The 18,592-nt window shown below is 66.8% G+C and overlaps 1 protein-coding gene and 1 non-coding gene across 2 annotated transcripts; both read left to right on the top strand.

The window, feature by feature from the left end:
- The first annotated feature begins 2,797 nt into the window (after positions 1 to 2,797).
- WNT10A (Wnt family member 10A) lies at positions 2,798 to 17,487 on the top strand. The gene is made up of 4 exons (XM_066999636.1): positions 2,798 to 3,519; positions 6,259 to 6,521; positions 12,850 to 13,226; positions 16,698 to 17,487. Exons 1-4 carry the CDS (start codon positions 3,461 to 3,463, stop codon positions 17,163 to 17,165), a joined length of 1,167 nt encoding a protein of 388 aa, XP_066855737.1. The 5' UTR covers positions 2,798 to 3,460; the 3' UTR covers positions 17,166 to 17,487.
- TRNAV-GAC (transfer RNA valine (anticodon GAC)) lies at positions 14,648 to 14,720 on the top strand. Its single transcript has one exon. It is a non-coding gene; the product is annotated as a tRNA-Val (tRNA).
- Positions 17,488 to 18,592: the final 1,105 nt, after the last annotated feature.

An 18,592-nucleotide genomic window follows, 5' to 3' on the forward strand; every position in this document is an offset into this window, starting at 1 on the left:
GTGCAGCAGCTGGCAGGGTCTGCTCCTGCCTCGGAGGGGGAACGGAGCAGGGGGTGAGTGGGCAGGACGGAGGGAGGGACATGAGGTGCAGAGATGGATGGAGGGACACAAGGATGGAAGGACAGGACGGAGGGATGGAGAGGCAGAGGGACAGCAGCTTCCCCAGCCCCCGGCACAGAGCACATGCTCAGGCACCATCTGGGTGATGGGGAGGAAAGGCTGCAGCGAAGGTCTCGCCCAGCTCTTCCTCAGCCTGGGGGCGTTGCCAGGACCAGGACCCCTCACCTGCCTGTGCCGCCTGCACCGAGGCAGTGGGACACAGGGCCAGGCTCCTCCTGGAGCCAGCAGGAGCATGAGGGCGAGAGACCCGCTTTTGGAAGCGGTTATATTGTAGGGGCTGGAGGAGGATGACAGCGTCCCCACTCCGGTTTGCCTCGGCATTTGTTTGTGTGCGGGATCCCAGCGAGCACACAAACATCTGCGCTGCCAGGAACCAGGTGCTGGGATCCCCAGAGCTGCAGGAGATGCTTTCCGGTGGGCAGGAGCCCTGCTGCCACTGGGGGAGCCCCAAGGGGAGCTCCCTGGCCCAGGGCATCGCGCTTGGTCCACGTGGACCAGGGCGCTGCCTGTGCCGTGGTCTGGGGAGAAAAGGAGCGCAGGACTGGGGTCTGGGCTGGGAGGAGGCGGGGAGTGCAGGAGCAGTGACCCCATATCAGAGCCCAGTGTGTGTCACCACCACCCCAAGCCCCATGGTGTGCTCTGTCCAGCACAGACACCGCGCCTTACGTTGGCCAGTCTGCAGCAAGGGGACAGGCATCCCGTGTCCCCTTTGCTGGCTGGGGGGTCCTGACAGCTCTACCAGCCTCCTGCGTCACCCCACCAGGGCTGACATCGCCTGCCGGGTGCTGTGGGACCCAGGAGGGCAGCAGCTGCGGGGGCAGTGGGCTGGGAGCAGAGGAGCAGCCAGCAGCCCTACAAAAGGGACCTCGGTGGGGATGCCACCCCCTGGCTCCCAGACTCCCTGCAGTGTGTGGGGGGCACAGCACAGCCTTGGGGGCCCAACCCCAGATGGCAACTCATTTCCCAAAGGAAACCCATTTTGCTCCCCGGTGCAAACAGGAACCGACATGCCGGCGGAGCCGGCAGCCCCCGGCAGCAGAGACACGCGGTGCCCGCCCGGGGGGGAGAGCTCGTTGCCAGCTGCCACCCGGCTGGTGACGGCGTGAGCACCAGCCTGGCGTGGGACGTGGTGGCTGGGGACACCGGGGAGCTGCGGGGGCCCTGCCCGCCTCCCCCTGGCCGCCAGCACCAGCTGGCTCCCAGGAGCAGCCCGTGGGCAAGGAGCTGAACGCAGGGGGCCACCACCGCCAGGAAGGGGCTGAGCGGGGGCTGGTGGGTTTGTGGAGACCCCACCTAATGTTGCTTTTCCAGGGCCACCCTCCTGTCCCCAAGCAGTCAGCCCAGTGCCCGGCTGGGATGGGAGAGGGCATGGTGACAAGGATGCTGGAGCCGGGTCCCGGCTGCTCTCCTAGGAAGGCTTGCAGGGAAACTGAGGCACGGGGCGCTCCAATTTGCCTGCCTGCACAGCCCAGCTCCTGCCAGCCCCATGCACATCCCCTGCCACCCTCTGCACACCCAACGACATCTCCTCCTGTGCGCACCCCACACCGTGTGCACACTCACTCCGTGCCCCACACATTTAACCTCTGCCACGCACACTCACCCCACACCCTAAATACTCATCCCACACCACGTGCACGCTCACCTGTCCCGTGCACACTTGGTCCACGCTGACCACTTGCCCCATGCCCCGCACACCCACCATCGGGCACGCTCTCCATGCTCCATACGCACTCACTCACCCCTTGCACGCTCACCCCTGCACAATGCACATTCAGCCCAGGCTGCGCTGCCGCCCACCCTGCGCTCGCCCCAGCACGCTCACTCACACCCACACGCACCCCAAGCCCAGTGCACACTCACCCCACTGTCGCCTCACACTCCGTGCACACACAGCCCCGCTGCTCACACTTTCTCCACACTCCATGCGCACGCACCCCAACGTGCACCCCCCCCCCATGCACAGCGTGTCGTGCACACGCATTCTGTAACTAGTGGACACCCCACAACGCCGTGCACGCTCTCACCCCACAGTCCACGCACTCACGCCTGCCACGCGCGCTCACCAAACCATATACGCTCCCCCCGTGCCCTGTGCATCCCCCCCCCGCCTTGCACACCCCCGTGCCGCACCCGCTCCCCCCCGACTCCCGAGTGCCGCGCACAAACCCCCCCACCCCACGCGCACCCACCCCGCCGCGCACACCCGCCCGCCCCCCCGCGCGCTCACCTGCACTTTTTGCACGCTCACGCGTGCACGCTCACCCCGCGGCCCATACCCTCGCCCCGCAACCACGCTCCGCACACGCTCCCCCACCCCGTGCCCCCTCCCCGCTCTCCGCGCGCTGCCCCCGCCGCAGGCTGCGCGCACCGCCCCGGCTCCCCCGCGCCCCGCGCCCCGCGCTCCCCCTGCCCTCTCGCCCCCCTCCGCGCTCCATCCCCGCGCCCCCCGCGCCCCCCGCACCCCCTCCGCTCCCTCCCCCGCCGTTCCCACGCACCCTGCCCGCTTCCCGAGCGCTCCCCCGCCGCCCGTGCCCGCTCCCCACGCCCGCCGCTCGCCCCCCCCCCGGGGGCCGCTCCCTCCCCGGCAGCCTGCGTGCGACACGCCGCCTCCCCGCCCCGCTGCCACCCTCTGCCCCGTCCTTCCCCCGCGGGCTCCTGTCTGGACGTGTCGGGACTCGGGCTCCGGGCGCTGAGTAATGCTCGGCGCAGCGCGATCCCAGCCAGAGCCGCCGCCGCCGCCGCTCCGCGCCCAGCGCTCCCGGGGCGCTCCGGCCGCGACCCTGCCCGCTCCGCCGGCCGCCCGGCGACACCGGCGGGGGGCGGCGGGGGGGCCGCGGCTCCCCATGTGCCTGCGGGCCCCGCGGGAGCCGCAGCGCCCCTCGGCCGGCCAGCCCCCCCGGGCGCCCTGCCCACGCCCGCCGCGGCCCCGGAGCCCCGGGGCGCCCTGGGGAGCGGCGGGGGAGCGCGCCCCGAAGGCCGAGGGCCCCCCCGGCCCCCCGGCCCGCCCGGCCATGGGGGGCTGAGCCGGGGGGGCGCTGAGCGCGGCTCGGCGGCGGCGGCGGCGGAGGGCAGGGAGCCCGGGGGGGGCGCGCAGCCCTCGGCGGGCGCTGGGGCGGCGGGAGGCGGCGGGGGGGGCATCCCGGGAGGATGGCAGAGCCGCCCCGGCGAGCCGAGCCCCGGCGCGCAGGGAGCCAGTGAGAGGGAGGAGAGGGGAAAACACAAACAAGCAAACAACCCACAACAAACAAAGCGGGCAGAGAGCAGCGCCGAGCCCCGCCGCCCCTGCCCCAAAGGCGCCCGCCCGCCCGCAGCCCGCACAGCCGCTGCCCCAGCGAAGATGCGCCCGGCCCTGGCCCACGGACTCTGCTCGCTGCTGCTCAGCCTCTGGGTACCCAGGTAGGACCTGCGCCCCCCCCGGCCCCCACCCCGCAGCCCCGCACCCCCCCCCCCCCAAACCCCGGGCCCCGCCGCCGCCGAGCGCCCCGTTCCCCCGGGGAGCCGCTGCGCGCAGCCCCGCACCGGGGGCGGGCGGCCGAGGGGGCTCCGCGGGGTCCCTCTCCCCGGCCCGGCTCCCCCCGGACCCCCCCCCCAGCCGCCCCGGTGGCCCCGCACGGCCGGCTCGCCGCGCTCGGGGCGCTGTCAGGGCCGCCGTCCCCCCCCCCCGCTTTTGCTGCTCCCCCTTCTTTTCCCCGCCGGGATGCGCGGCTCCCCCTCCGCGGGAGCTCTGCGCCTTCCTCCCCGGCCGGAGCCACCCCGGCGCGGCCCGGCCTGCCTCAGTTTCCCCGCTGTGCCCGGGGGAGGCCTGGGGATGCGGGAGCAGAGCCCGGTGCCGCCGCCGGTGGCGGGGGGAGAGCAGCCCCCGACCCCGGGACTCCGCAGCTGGGCCCCCCCCCCGATCCACCAGCATCCCCCCCATCCCCGGCTCTGCCGAGCCCGAAGGCAAAGGGGGGCAGGTGGGGGCCGCCTGGTTTCCATAAGTCCCCCCCCCCCCCCTTTCACTCACCACCCCCGGCCGTCTCCATCTCCCCCGGGTGACTGGGAGCTCCCCTCTGCCTGCTCCGAAACTTGTGCGCTGCAGGCAGCCAGGGGTTAACCGCGGCGCTGAGAAGGGGGGGGGGGTCCCCCGCCCTTCCCCCTCCCTCCAGCCCCTTTAAATATAATTTGTTAACGTTGGGACTTGTATTAATTAAAGCGGCAGCCGCTGCAGCCTGTGACCCGGGGGCTTGTCACCGTGAAATCAAGTTTAAATCCAGATTTCAAGGGGGGAGAGAGCTGGGGGGGAGCGCCGCGTCCTCCTAGGGACGGTGACAGTGACAGCCCTGCGTGGGTCCCTGGCCCCCCTGAGCCCTGGGAGGAGCGAGAGGCAGCAGGACCTGCCCTCCGCTCCCCGGGCCCTGGACAAGGGCCCCTGCCTCAGTTTCCCCGCCGTGCAACGGGGACAGCGACCCCATTATCCGCCCCCCCCTCCCCCTTGGATGCTGGTGGGTGAAGGCGGCAGGCGCTGGGGCTGGCTCAGGACAGGCAGGGGACGAGGTCGCTGCAGTGCTCGGGGTGGGAGCTGCTGGCTTTGGGGTGGCTGCAGAGCTGCTTCCCATCTGCCGTCAGCCAGGGCTTGCTTCCACGGAGGGAGCGAGAGCGGGAGCCGGGCAGAGGATTCCCCTCGTGTGCAGGTGCTTTGGAGGGCTGCGCTCCCCTCTGCTCTTCTTCTCCCCCCGCCCCGTCTCTCCCTGTTGGAGTCACTGTGGATTTGCACTGTGGCAGCCTGCACAGCTCGCCCCGTGGCAGTGGTGGGATGGGTATAAACACACTTGGGAAGCTGGAGACGGCAGCAGCGTGACGCTGACAGCTCCCTTCCCCCCGAGCAAGCTGTAATTCAGCGGGGATGCTGGGGCTGAGCCCTTCCTCCAGGGCTGGGGGAGTCAGCCCCTGTCCCCTGAGATGCTCCTCTCCACGTACCTGCACCAGGCTGGCAGGAGCTGGGGGAGCAGAGCGGGAGCAATCCTTCTCCCCGGGGCCTGGCTGCTCCACCAGGGAGCTGCAGTCCCTCCTCCAGCATCCTCCTCCTCCGAGTCTCCCTTCTGTGATCGAGGCTCAAAGGGCTCCTGCGCCCTGCTCCTCCCAGGCACCCAGCTCCTGGGGAAGAGGGAGCCCTGCCCGGAGAGAGCTGTCCGCGGGGATGGAGCTGTCCTGAGCGAGGAGCGGGGCAGTGCTCAGCCCCTGGCGGACCCTGCTGCAAGGTGCAGGATGCTCCTCGGCACCCCGCTGCCTGCTGCCCGCTCTGCAGGTCCTCTGCGTGGGCTCTGTGCGTGCCAGGGGCCTCTGAGCTCTGCCCTGGAGCGGGGCAACTCCTTTTCCTCATCCATCTCCCTCCTCACATCTGCTTGTCCTGCCTGCACCTCTCTTATCTCCAGCCGTGTCTCTGGACATGCTTTATCCATCTCCCCACGCTCCATCCACCTCCCTTCTCCCCAGACAGCATCTCTGCTTGTGTAAGGACCCGTACCCCCAAACGGACCGTGCGCCTCCTCTTGCCCCCATCCACCTGCCAGCCTCTGTGCTTCTGCTCCTGGCGGTGACAGCGCCACAGCCGCTGGGGCTGGGATGTGCCTGTGGATGGGTTCTGGGTTATCGCTGGAAGCTTGGGAGCATTGAGCAGGGTGCTCAGCTCCGAAATTCCCAGCTGAGCTGCTGGGAAAAGGATGGTCCCTCTGGTTCCTCCCTCTCCTCCAGGAGACACAGGGAGAGGATCGGCCAGCAGCAGGGATGGAGCCCGACCTGGGGTGGGTCTCCTGCTCCAGGGGCTTCCCCCTATGACAGGGGAAGCCCAGGGAGGACCCCGCACTGCCTGGCGAAGGCAGGGCAGTCTGTGCCCGAGAGCCTCTGCACCGTGCTGCTGGGGTGGGAGAGCCCCAGGGGAGCGCACGGAGGGCGTGCAGCCCTGGGGGATGCTGGCCTCCAGAGGCAGGGGGGCCAAATTTGGCTGCTGGGGTGGCGGGGATGTGCTGGCACGCCTGCAGAGGATTGCAGCCCCGGTGCTGCTGAACAGTCCCTGCTTGCTCCGCTTGCTGTGGTGCCCAAGGGTTTCCCAGCCTCTGTGGCATCTGCTCGGCTCACGGGTTCCCCTTTCCCCCAAAGCTCCTGCTCCAATGAGATCCTGGGCCTGAAGCTGCCGTCGGAGCCGGTGCTGAACGCCAACACCGTGTGCCTGACGCTGCCGGGGCTGACGCGGCGGCAGCTGGAGGTGTGCGTGCGGCACCCCGACGTGACGGCCTCGGCCATCCAGGGCATCCAGATCGCCATCCACGAGTGCCAGCACCAGTTCCGGGACCAGCGCTGGAACTGCTCCAGCCTCGAGACCAAGAACAAGATCCCCTACGAGAGCATCATCTTCAGCAGAGGTAAGGGCCGGGTGGCATCCCTCGTCTTCCTCCTCCTCTGCCCAGACTCCGCTCTCAGGGGCTACATCGGCTCCCAGTGGGCACAGCTCCTTCCTGGAGCAGGGGGCCAGGCCAGGTCTTCAGCATCCCCATGCGTGAAGGCAGAAGGAGATGGAGAACCCTTAGGATCTGCCAGACCGAGCAGCAGCAAACTTGGGCTCTTCTCCGTGCACCTTCTTGTTTGCCCTTGTCCTGAGCTACATGCCCATGCCCAGCTTCTCCTGAGAGTCCTCCTAGGTCCCACCGCTTTCCAAAATCTTCCCCCCCCCCGTGTGCCGTAGGCTGATGGTGCCATGGGGGGGCCTTAGGGGTCAGGGTGCAGCACTGACAGCGGGTGTGAAGGTGTGTGCCGTGCTCTGGGGTTTGGTTTGGTGGATGCGCTGCGCGTCTTGGCTCATTCCTGCTCTGGTGCTGGTGTATGGGGATGGTGCCTCAGCGCATCGCGGTGGGCAGAAGCATAACGGGACGTAGGTCTGTGAGCACATCACCCTGGTGTCCTGCCCTTTTCGGCTCCCCGGTGCAGAAAGCCTGCGTCCTGCCTGGCTCCAGGGTCTGCCAGGTCCTGCTGCGAGGGTCTCCCTGCCTCCCTCCCAGGCACGGGCAGCCCTGCAAGTGTCAGAGCTCCCCTGGCTGGTGCTTGTTCCTCCAGGGCTGCACTCTGGGGGTGCAGAGGGTCTGCCCTGCACGGTGCACGTCGGGGCGGTGACCCGATGGGGCTTTCAGCAGGGCTCGAATTTATCTTCTTACCCTGCGTGAAGCCTGGTCCTCTGCACACACCACCCCTCCGAAGGGACGCACGGGCAGGGACCTCTCTGGGCAGGGAGATGGCTGGAGAGGGAGCACAGCAGCCTTTGGGTGCTGGGAAGCCCCTCGAGTCCAGGGCAGAGGGGCAAAGCCTGGCTGCAGGGGATGCTGCCTGGAGGCAGGGCTGCAGCCCCTCTTGGCGTGCTGGTGCCTGGAGGAGGGCAGCGCCGGTGCCTCCGCGAGCAGCACCGAGCTTAGGGCCTGGCAGGGAGGGTGGGGACCGTCAGCCCTGATAAGCATCGCGGTATTTCCAGGTCTCTGAGGAGCACGCTTCGCTTCGAGTCTCCGCGGGCGGCGGGAGACACCGGCTGGCTGGCTCGAGCCGCCCCCAGAGCCGGGTGGGGTGCCCCGCTCGGGGGTCCCGCCAGGCTGGGCGAGATGCTCCAGCAGCAGCGGGGTGCAAGCCCCGGCGGGGAAGGAGCTGCCCCAAGGTCCCCAGCCCCAGGGCGCCAGGCACCACGGGGATGTCTCCCTCTCTGTACACCTCCTCTGTGGTCGCTCGGAACCATTTGGGCACGCAGCAAGCCTCGGGGCTGGTGCCCTGCTCTGCTGCCAGGCCTCTGCGTCCCTCAGTGACGGGGCTGGAGCTCTGAGCCCCGCCTCGCAGCTCTCAGGGCCACAGGAAGAGGAGAGCCATTAGAGCAGGGATGCCGCGTGCGTCCCCGCAGCCCGGAGCTGGGAGGAGAGGCGAAGCGAGGGGTGCAGGCTCCGTGCCACACGCACTGATGCATCTGGTCCCCGAGGTCCGGGTCCCTGCGCCAGCCTTGGCGTGCCTGGGAACGCAGCGTGCTGGCAGGATCGTGGTTTGTAACCCGAAGTGACAGACCCCGTTAATCTTTCATTCCTTTTCCCACTTCTTCTGCCATCAGTTCAGCCGTGCGTGAACCTCACTTTAAATTATTTGTAGCTGCTTTCTCCTTCCCTCCCTCCCTCCCTCCCTCCCTGCTCCGCTCGGCTCCCACCTCCGCCCCGTCCCCCCGCATCCCACACGTCTCCCCCAGCGAGGCAGCAGCATCCGGGCTCCTGTCCCGGGCTCTGCCCCGCATCCAGGCACGCAGCAGAGCCTGCAAGGCAGATCCCAGGAGCTTGGTGCAAGCCCTGGGGAGTCAGGGAGGAGCAGGGAGGCTTCAAACCAGACCTGGTGGGAGTCTAAAGGGGGCTTCTGGGCAGAAGAGCTGGGGAGAGGGATGCTGATGGGCTCTGGGGGCAGGTGTAAAGGGACGGAGCAGTGCCGTGGGTTCCCCTGGTATCCAGGGGCTGTCGGGAGCTGGCTGGGCAGGACTGTGCCTGGGTGCGTGCCAAAAACTCACTGCGGGTGGCAAACGGGTGCTGAGCCCTTGTCCTGGCCCTGCACTCGGAGGTGTACCCGTGGTGGGGGTGTGCTGCTGCTGGGGCTGCGGGGGCTGTCTGAGGGGTGCTGAGGGGTGCAGAAGGTCCCTGTGCCCATGGCTCATCCCAACCCCATCCATCTGTGGCTCTGAAAGACGCGGGGCTGGGCTGTCCTGGAGTGCAGCGTCCCTCCGGTTCCTTCTGCAGCGTTCGGAGGCAGGGTGAGGTTTGCAAGCCTGTGCCCTCCTAAGAAGGTCTCCCGGGTGCTGTGGGTCTGGGGGGGCCCGGCCAAAGCCTGGCGAGGAGGGGGAGGAACTCCCTGCGAGGCCGGCAGAGCCGGGTGCCAGGGCGCAGCCAGCCATGAGCCGGAGCTTGGGGCAGGCTCCGCCACGCAGCGAGCGAGGCAGGTGCTGTTAGGGCTGTCCCGAGGGATGCTGCCGAGCACGGGACCCCGGCGCCCAGCTCCGCAGAGCCCCAGCCAAGCTCTGGCGCCCGCAGACCGCAGCGCCCAGCCCGGCACAGCTGCAGCTGGGATCCTGGCAGGGTTTTTCAGTGCCCCCAGGCAAGCTGCGGGCTTTGCCCACCTGGCCCCGAAGCGGGCACACGCGCGCACGCAGGTGCTCCGGGTGCTCAGCTGCATCCCTGTGGGTGCCCGCAGCCCCTGGACGTGCCCCCAGGCGCACGGGCACAAAGCGGTGCCCTCGGGGAGCGGGCAGCACCCCCGGAGGTGTAGGGCTGAGCCCAGCTCCCCGCAGCCCGAGGAGCAGCTCCAGCTCCCGGCTCGCAGCGCCGTGGGCGGACGGGGAGCCGCGTGCTCGCAGTGAGGGCTCCAGGCTGTCCCCGGCACGCTCGGGAGGTGCAGGGAGGGCAAGTCGCGATCTGCAGGGAGCCGTTTAGTGCCTGGCGTGGGGCCAGAGCCTGGCAGGTTCACCTGCAGTTTAATTAGGGCGAGGGGAGGGGAGGGAGCGGGGCTGGGGGAGAGGCGGCGTGTCGGGACCAGCTGGCTCTCACGGGAGAAGAGCTCCTCCGCCTCGCCAGCCGGCGGGGACGGGGTCCTGGCGGCCACCCCGGGCATCCCTGGGGTACCCCGCGGTGCCCCAGGACCAGGCAGCAAGAGCAGGCTGTCCCGCGTGCCCCCTCGATGCCACCCAGGGTGAGCTGCAGGAGGAAGGCTCCGGCAGCCGTGGGATGAGGGATGCTGGGGTGATGGCTCCATGCAGTGGCTTCCTCCCAGCTGGAGGCCAGGGCTGAGCCGGAGGAAAAAGGATGGGAAAGCACTGCAGAGATCCCCTCGGCTCCCTGCAGGCAAGGGAGCAATTTGCTCCCAGGAAGCATTTGGCTGTTCAGCTCTCCCTGCCCCAGAAGACCCTGGAGCCCACAGCCAGCCAGCTGCGTCCTTTGCCTAGGGACCAGAAAGGTTTTTTGGTGGGTGCCCAGCGCTGCCCTTTAAGCACATGGCTGGATCCCAGCTGTGGTGTCAGGGGGGGTGTCCTCCATTCCCTCTTCCCAGCAGGATGCAACACTTCCCACAGCCCTTCTCGCACCTCCTGCAGCTACAGCCTCTTCTGTAGTCTCGGGAGGGACCTGGTGACTCAGGCGCCGCCACCACGGTCTTGGGAGTCTTGGGCAGCTGGAGAGCCTCCCTCTGAAGGGAGGTCCTCGGGGACCACCCGATGCACACCGTGCTTTGCCGAGGTTCCTGGAAAATCCCACCCTTGCCGAGACCACGATGCCCACGGTTGTCGCCTGCAGCCACCTTGCTCACTGCTTTGCTGCATTTTGCTCTGGCATGGCCTGGGCAGAGCGAGGAACGCGAGCTGATCCCGGGCTCAGAAACGTGTTGGCTCCACTGCTGCCGAGGGAAGGAGGCTCCAGGGACGTGCACCCATGCGTTGTCCATCAGCTCATGAGTGGTCGGAGAGCAGCAGGGGAAGAAGAAGGGCCGGGGCTTGACCAGAAGGGGTTCCCAGCCATGGAGGGCACCAAACCAACTTGGCCTCCTCACCAGTAAGGAGACGGGCTTGCTAGACAAAGTGGGTGGGGTAGAGCTTCTGTCTGGGCTCCAGAAGGGATTTTAGGGAGATGCCGCATGGGAAATTATTAGTTAGGCTGGGGAAATGTATGAGAAAGAGGCTAACGGAAAGGCAGGGCTGGAGAGGAGAGCGTGGCGCCGGGTGGAGGGTTTGCTCCTGCCGTCCCTGGGCACGGGCTGGGAGAGCAGCCCGGGAGCAGCTGGGGACACCGAGCGGGGCTGAGAGCTGCCTGTGCCAGGCGAGGAGGGGGGAGGCAGCCTGGAGGCTGGTCCAGGGGATGGAGAGCCGATAGGGTGATGTAGGGAGCTTGGGGGTGCCGGGGGCTCGTTGTCCATCCTGCACTGCACGCCCGAGGGATGAAGTTCTCCAGGTTTGGGCTCTGCTTCTCGGGGAAGCTTGCAGGGAGGCGGCACAGGCTGGTGGAGAGGGGAAGACGCGGTCCTTGTAATAAAGACAAACTGCTTCCACGCATCGAGAGCTTCCCTGGCTGAAGAACGTGGAGATGCTCCCCGGCCAGGGACGGGGAGCAGGCAGGGCTGAGAGGGGCTGACCCTGCCCCGGGGCCGTCAGGGCTGATGGAGGCATGGGTGTGTTGCCTCCCCGGGGAGGCTGCACGGCGTGCGCACCAGCTGCCCCATTACCTGCCCAATGAAAAATGCTGTTCAACTTGTGCATTGGAAGAGACAGGCTCGGAGCAAGCTTGTCCGACACCGAGGGGAAGCTGGGAGAGGCTCCCGGTTGCTTTTAAGGAGCGCCTCGTTAATTTTTTAAATGCACCAGTGTCAAATTAGCACACAAAAGAGCAGCACGGCTTTAAATGCAGGTTTCCGAGATGCGTTTCGTTTCCCTTTAATAAGATCATAGCGTTTGCTCAGCAGGCGGCAGGGAACCACAGAGGAGACATGCGTGCTGCCGAGCATCGCCCGCGCCAAGCGCGTCCGCCGGGGAGCGTTCGCTGGGAAAAGCGCCCCAAACCTCCTGTCTGTTCAGCAAACCCAGGGCCGTTCAAGATGTTTTTGTCCAAAGGAGGGAGAGAGGCTTGCAAAAGCCAATCTGTTTATTTATTCACGTGGGAAGGCAGCGCAGAAAGTCTGTCCCTCCCTCCCTCCTTGCTCCTGCTCGGGCCAGTCACTGCGCAGCGAAGCAAAGCGCGCTGCGGGCTCCCCGCCTGGCCCGGCACCAGCAGGAAGGAAAATAATAGTTAGCATTAAAAAAAAACAACAAAAAAGAGAAGTTCCCGGGTAGGGGAGGCCGTGTCCCTGCGCAGCAGCGAAGCCAAGCAGCCCCTGCTCGCAGCCCCACGGGATCCGTCCCTGTCCCCGTCCGCCCCACCAGCAGCTAACGGCACTTGCGGGTGTCCTCGCTCCCCGGCGCTTAACGACAACCAGCTGCCGGCCCTGGCAGCGCACGGTGCGGTCAGGGATGTGCAATTTTTCCAGCGCCGTATCACATTTACAGGAGGTTTCAGCAGGAAGCGGTGGGGCTCAGGGCTCGGGGCTCGGGGAAGGAGCGGGCGGGCGCAGATGGATGGGGCCAGCCGGGCAGTGCTGCACGCCCTGGTGCCAGGATGGGGCCCCGGTGCTGTGCCGTGCTGCGTGGGGACCCGCAGCTGGTGGGGAGTGCTGGTGCCCACCTCAGCCAAGGACAAATCCTGCCTGCCGCTGTCTGGGCAGTGCTGTCAGCACAGCCGCCCTTTTGGGGAGGACGCCTGCACCCCCTCTTTGCTTCCCAGTGGTGTGGGATCAGGAATGGGCTATTTCTTAGCAGAAATATTCCTCAGCCAGTGTGCTTTTCTTTTCTTTCTTTCTTTCTTTCTTTCCCTTTTTTTTTTTTTTTTTTTTTTTTTAATGCACTGGGAAGCTCAGAGGGGAGGGGAGGGAAAGAGATAAGTGCCTTTCCCACCAGCCCCAGGTGCCGTGGTGGCATCTCCGCAGGGCAATGCGAGCGCAGGTGACAGTCCTGTTTGCTGAAGCCAGCACCAGGCAGGACTGGCACCTTCTGCAGCGGTGTGCCCTGCTTGGAAATGGGGCTCACGGCACGCGGAGGGGTTTTGCTCGTGGTCCAGACGGAGCATCCGCAAGGCAGGAGCCCAGCCTGAGCCCCCTCTTTCTCCTTCCCCGCAGGTTTCCGGGAAAGCGCCTTCGCCTACGCCATCGCGGCGGCCGGCGTGGTGCACGCCGTCTCCAACGCCTGCGCCCTGGGCAAGCTGCAGGCTTGCGGCTGCGACCAGAAGCGGCGGGGCGACGAGGAGGCTTTTCGCCGCAAGCTGCACCGGCTCCAGCTGGAGGCCATGAACCGCGGCAAGGGCATGGTGCACGGCGTGCACATGGAGCACATGCCGGCCGAGACCCCCGGCCTCCAGGACTCCTGGGAGTGGGGGGGGTGCAGCCCCGACGTGGACTATGGGGAGAAGTTTTCCAAGGATTTCCTCGACTCCCGGGAAACCTACCGGGACATCCACTCGCGCATGAGGCTGCACAACAACCGCGTGGGGCGGCAGGTGAGCGGCACCACGGGGGGGGACGTGGGGACACCGGCGGGGACGGCATCCCTGGGACATACACAGGAGGCTGCAGGGGGCTGGTGCTGAGGTGCAGCCCGTGCTGGCTGGGGTGGCACAAGTGTCCGAGGCTGTTTGTCCCCAGGGCACCCCCAGTTTGTCCCAGGCAGTGCAGCAGGATGGATGGGGCACGGCGAGGCTGGGCTGAGCCAGGCAGCGGGCACCCGAGAAGGGTGGCATCGCCTGGGGAGCCGAGGTGACGGCTGGCAGCCTTGTCCCCCAGCTCCGTGGGGACGCTGGAGCCTGCCCAGGCGAGCAGAGCTGCCTCCCCTCCGTTCTCATGATGTCAGGTCTCGTTAAAGGTGCTAATTAGTAGCTCTCTGTCTGGAAAGTGGTGTTTAAAAGCAGCCTGCCGTTGGAGGCAGGAGGGGACCAGAAGCTGGCTGTGCTCCCCTGCCCGGCCGCGCTGCCAGCAGGTGCTGGGGGGACCCCACCACACAGACCCAGCCTGACATCTGTCCCCAAGCCCCTGCCACACACGTGTCCCTATTTCTCCGTGGGGACCAACACTGATGCCGCAGAGCTGCCGTTCTTCCTGCTGCAGCCCCCGGTGCCCAGAGCATCTCCGCCAGCACAGCCAGATTTTGACGTTCGGGGTGGGCATGTAGTATAACGCGGGGATAAGTAATTAAAGACCAGAATTACACAGAGAGCATTTCCCCAGGACGGCACAGATGTTTGGACATGCCTCTCGCTTGGAGCATGTTTAAAGCCAGCTGCAAGATGGGGACACTGCAGAGCAGGGCCTTGACGTTTGCTGTTCCCGGGTGCTGGAGCTGGGCTTCACCATCCCCGAAATCTGCCCCAGTTTGATGAAATCTGATTTTGACAGCTAAATCCTGTACAGGCTGCTCTGCCCCCAGCCAGGCAAGAAGACCCCCGACCACCTCCAGCTGCAGGGCTCATCCTGGCTGCCCGCTGGCTCTGCGTGCCCAAAACCACAGGGGCTGGCAGCAGTGCTCAGGGATTTGGGGTGTGCAGTGCCAAGGGAAAAAGCCCAGAGACGGGGGATGTCACCACGCAGCGCCTTTAGGATCTGCCCTTTGGGGTCTGCTCTCCCAGGAAAGGAGCGGCAGCGCTGGGGGCAGCAGCTCTGCGCTCTTCTCCTCTACCAGGGGCAAGCCTTGAGCTTTTGTCCCCTCGTGCAGTGCTCGGCCACCACGTGCCGTCCCTCGCCACGCCGTGGCACCCAGCCGCTCGGTGAGATGATGCTGAGCATCCTCTCCGAGGTCCGTGTGCCTCCCTAGGGTACCCTGCGCGTAGGTAGGGCCGACGCGTGCCTGGATCCCAGCTCAGACCCCGCAGTGCCAGGGGAGGTGACGAACCCACCGACAGCCACCCTTGGTGGCCCAGGGACACGGGTTTCTGTAGTGTAGTGGTTATCACGTTCGCCTGACACGCGAAAGGTCCCTGGTTCGAAACCAGGCAGAAACATGCCCTTTTAAATCCAGCTCCGAAGCCAGGGAGGGGATGCACAGCGCACAGCATCCCTCGCGGGCATCTCGGTGTCTTGCCTTTGCGCAGGAAGCCACAGGGCAAGGAAAAGCTCACGCCCCCAGCCTGCAGGAGGCTTCCCATGCGAACTCAAGACCCCAGCACGCAGGAGGCTTTGCAAGCCCTCCTCGCCCGCCAGATCAGAGAGCAAGAGGATGAAAGGCAGCCTGGAACTACCCATTACCCTCACAACAAAGGGCTACGATAAAGCTCTTATGAGCGTGTCTGGGAGGAGCTGGGAATGTGTGAAAGAAAGCACCAGCGAGCCCGGGCATGTGCCGAACCCGGGTGTCTGTGAGATGGGAGAAGGACCTGGCTGGGCAGGGGCGCGCGAGGAGAGGTGGTGGCAAAGGCACTCCTGGGTCTGGTGGGGTCTTGCTCCTCATGCAGGACGGAGAAGAAGCTGTCCACGGGCAGGGATGCTGCGGTGCAGGCGCTTGGGATGCCCAGCGGTGACGGCTCGGATGTTCCACGCTGGGTGATGGGGACACCAGCATCCCCTCCATCCCAGTGGGGACCATCAGACCTGCGGCACTAGATGTGGGTTTTCCTGGTCCAGGCCTGGGAGGGGAGGCAGCAGAAGATGGGATCCCGATGCCAGTGCGTTCCGAACCGCGGACAGGCAGCTGGTGTTCCCTGCCGGCACGCCCAGGGCACGGCAGAGAGGACGGGCAGCTCATTACCTGCGAGGTGGAGGCTGTTCCCGGCAGGAGACAGGGCTCTCTCAGCAGGATGAAAGCCAAACTCCAGCCCAGCCCAGACCTCTCTGCCGTGTGCCCCAAGCTCCAGGCGTGTTTCCCTGACCTGCCTTCATTAACATAAGTGCTTAGCAACGGGGAGATTTACTCAAAAACAAGAAAACAAGCAGCAAAAAATACCCACCCCTACCGAAACAAGGCACTTCTTGCACACGCATTCCCCCCCAACCAGGGAGGGGTTGAGAACAGGGAACCTGCGACAGGCACGAAGCCAGGCGGCCGGCTGGGACATCATGGGGCGAGACCTCATGTGGGGCTGCGCGTCCCCCGGGCTCACCCTGAGCCCCTGGGGGGCACCAGCCTGGGATTGAACTAGCACGCGTGGGCTGCTCTGCGCCAGCCCCAGCCCGGCTGAGGCACCCCGAGGGGTCCGGGGGTCTCCGTGGGAGGGGGTCTGCTGGAGCCCACGCGAGTGCGTGGGGCTGAGGGCAGGCAGTCCCATGGGGAATCCCTGTCCCTGCTCGCTGGGGCTGGGGCCGGGCAGGAAATTGTCTCCCAACCACCACAAAGCTGGTGGCAAAGTGCTTCAAAGCGCCTGCTGCCTTCAATCTCTCCGCGCTCTGTAATTTGGGGCTAATTTCCCTTATTACGTCGTTACTCGCGGGCCAAGGGGTGCGGAGGGGGAGGATGGGGGACAGGCCTGCTGCCTTCCTTGCTGCTCTCAGGCACGGCTCAGAGGAGATGCTCGGTCCCCAAGCCAGGCCCCACGCGGGGATGGAGCAGAGGGTGGCACCGAGTGCGGCTGTCTGGGGTGTGCAGCTGCTCTGTGCGCCTGGAGGTCGCTGGGCTTGAGCCGTTTGCCTTGGCACAGCCAAAGCAGCATCCCTTGCAGTTTTGGGTGACCCTTCAGCACCTGCCCTCGATGCCAGCACCGTCCCCTCCTGGCATAGCCACCATGGTCCTTCTTGTCCCTTTGTTGGCCACACTCCCCGGCCAACCCAACCACAGCGCTGTCCCTCGTGGGGGCGGACGTGTGGCAATGGCCTTGCTGCAGCCTCCCAAAACCACAAGCTGGGACCGCAAGCATCTCCGGTTCCTGCTTGAAATTCGCCTCCTGGTGTGACGTGGTGATCCCACATCGCCCACCCGCAGGGAGCTCCACGTTGCCCAAACACCGCATCCTCCGCGCTAACCCCTTTGCCTTCCCCTCCCCACCCAGGTGGTGATGGACAACATGAGGAGGAAATGCAAGTGCCACGGCACCTCGGGGAGCTGCCAGCTGAAGACCTGCTGGCAGGTGACCCCCGAGTTCCGCCTCGTGGGGTCCCTGCTCAAGGACCGCTTCTACGGGGCCACCCTCATCCGGCCCCACAACCGCAACGCGGGGCAGCTGGAGCCGGGCCACGCTCGGCACCGCCGCCGCGCCGGCATCAGCGAGCTGGTCTACTTCGAGAAGTCGCCCGACTTCTGCGAGCGGGAGCCGGCCCTGGACTCGTTGGGCACCCAAGGGCGCCTGTGCAACAAGACCAGCCCGGGCATGGACAACTGCGAGAGCCTGTGCTGCGGCCGCGGGCACAACATCCTGCGGCAGACCCGCAGCGAGCGCTGCAACTGCAAGTTCCACTGGTGCTGCTTCGTGGCGTGCGAGGAGTGCCGCATCACCGAGTGGGTCAGCGTCTGCAAGTAGCCGCCCGCCCGCCCCGGGGTGCCAGGGACAAAGCGCGCCCGCCCCGGGGGGAGGCAGACGGGGACCGGCGCTGGGGGGGTGATGGAGCCGCGGCGGCCGCTTCCCTCCGCTCCGGAGCCGGAGAGGAGACGCTCAGCACGAGGGCGGCCCGGCCCTCCGAAACCAGCACTTTGTCGTCACCCAGGGTGGGTGGGGGCTTCTTGTCACCCGGGGAGGGTGCCCACCCGGCCCCGCACCGAGGCACCGGGGCTGGCGGCCCTGGGAGCGCACGGCCACGCTGTACAGACCGCCGTCACCAGCACCGCGCGGGGGGCGCAGGGTGGGCACTGGGGGGGGCACCCGGTGGGACGGGGTGGGGTGGGGTGGGGACAGCGGGGCACGGGGTGGGAGGGTGGGGGGGACGCACTGGCACCGTGCGCAGGTTCCTCTGGCCACGTTGCACTCCCAGTGGGATGGGGATGGAGGCCGGGCATCCGTCGGGGGCTCAGCCCCCCCCGGCTGGAGCTCGCCTCTGCCAGGACAGAGCTGTAGTGCAGGGGGCCGCCGTCGTGGCCGGAGGGGAGGGTGCCCGGGCTGTGCTGTGCGTGCCTGTGTTATTGTATGGTAAGTTATTTCCTAATTGTGAATAAAAGTGGATTGGAGACAGCGCTGGGTATTCAGGGGCGCAGCACCCTGCTCTTGGGGACCCTCTGGACTGCCCACCCTGGTGTGCAAAACCTTCACCCCATAGTGACCTTCGTCCCATAGTGACAGCCCTGGGAGCTGTCTGGGGACCGGCAGGAGGCCAAGCACACCCTGCACCCGATCCAGCCCGCGGGGATCCCTGCGTTCAGCCCCATGCCTGTGGCTGTGCCGCTGCCCCCCCTGCGCTGCTGGAAAGATGCTCGGGGCAGGGAGCAGGGAGAGGGGCAGGCAGCCAGGCTGGGCCAGGCGCTGGGGACCTGCATGTGTCCCTCCCAGCCAGCACTCGGGCCCCATGCTGGTGGCAGGGGGGCACCCACCCGGCCGTGGCAGCCCGCGGGGACCAGCAGTGAATCACGCCGCTGGTATCTGCCAGCTGATATCCTCCCTGCTCCTCCCACGGCTTCGCGCCCCTCGGGGCTATGCAAAAATATAACAGAATAAGTGAAGAAGAAGAAAAAAAAGAAAACAAAAAACAAAACACAAATCGAGGAGGAAAATAGCAGGCTGGGAGGAAGCAAGTGCCCCGGGTGCAGCGGGGAGGAGCCCTGCGTCCTCATTTTGTAACGCTCCTGTGGGCACCCGTGCAGCTGTCCCTGGGCTGTGGGACAGCAGTGGTGGCACTGCCACAGCACGGCAGGATCCATGTCCTCGGGTGGGACAGTGCCTGCCCTCGCCACCCCAGGCGTGGTGGTGGCCAGGCTGGCTTTGCCCCTCGAGGAAGAACTGGCTGGATGCGGTGCTTG

This window comes from Anser cygnoides, chromosome 6 (assembly GCF_040182565.1).
Source record: "Anser cygnoides isolate HZ-2024a breed goose chromosome 6, Taihu_goose_T2T_genome, whole genome shotgun sequence".
NCBI lineage: Eukaryota > Metazoa > Chordata > Aves > Anseriformes > Anatidae > Anser > Anser cygnoides.

Excerpts from the sequence above, each read along its gene's own strand:
- WNT10A (XM_066999636.1), top strand. The coding sequence starts at position 3,461 with ATGCGCCCGGCCCTGGCCCACGGACTCTGCTCGCTGCTGCTCAGCCTC. Across the intron at positions 3,520-6,258 it reads CTCAGCCTCTGGGTACCCAG|CTCCTGCTCCAATGAGATCC; the intron begins GTAGGACCTGCG and ends TTTCCCCCAAAG. Across the intron at positions 13,227-16,697 it reads ACAACCGCGTGGGGCGGCAG|GTGGTGATGGACAACATGAG; the intron begins GTGAGCGGCACC and ends CTCCCCACCCAG.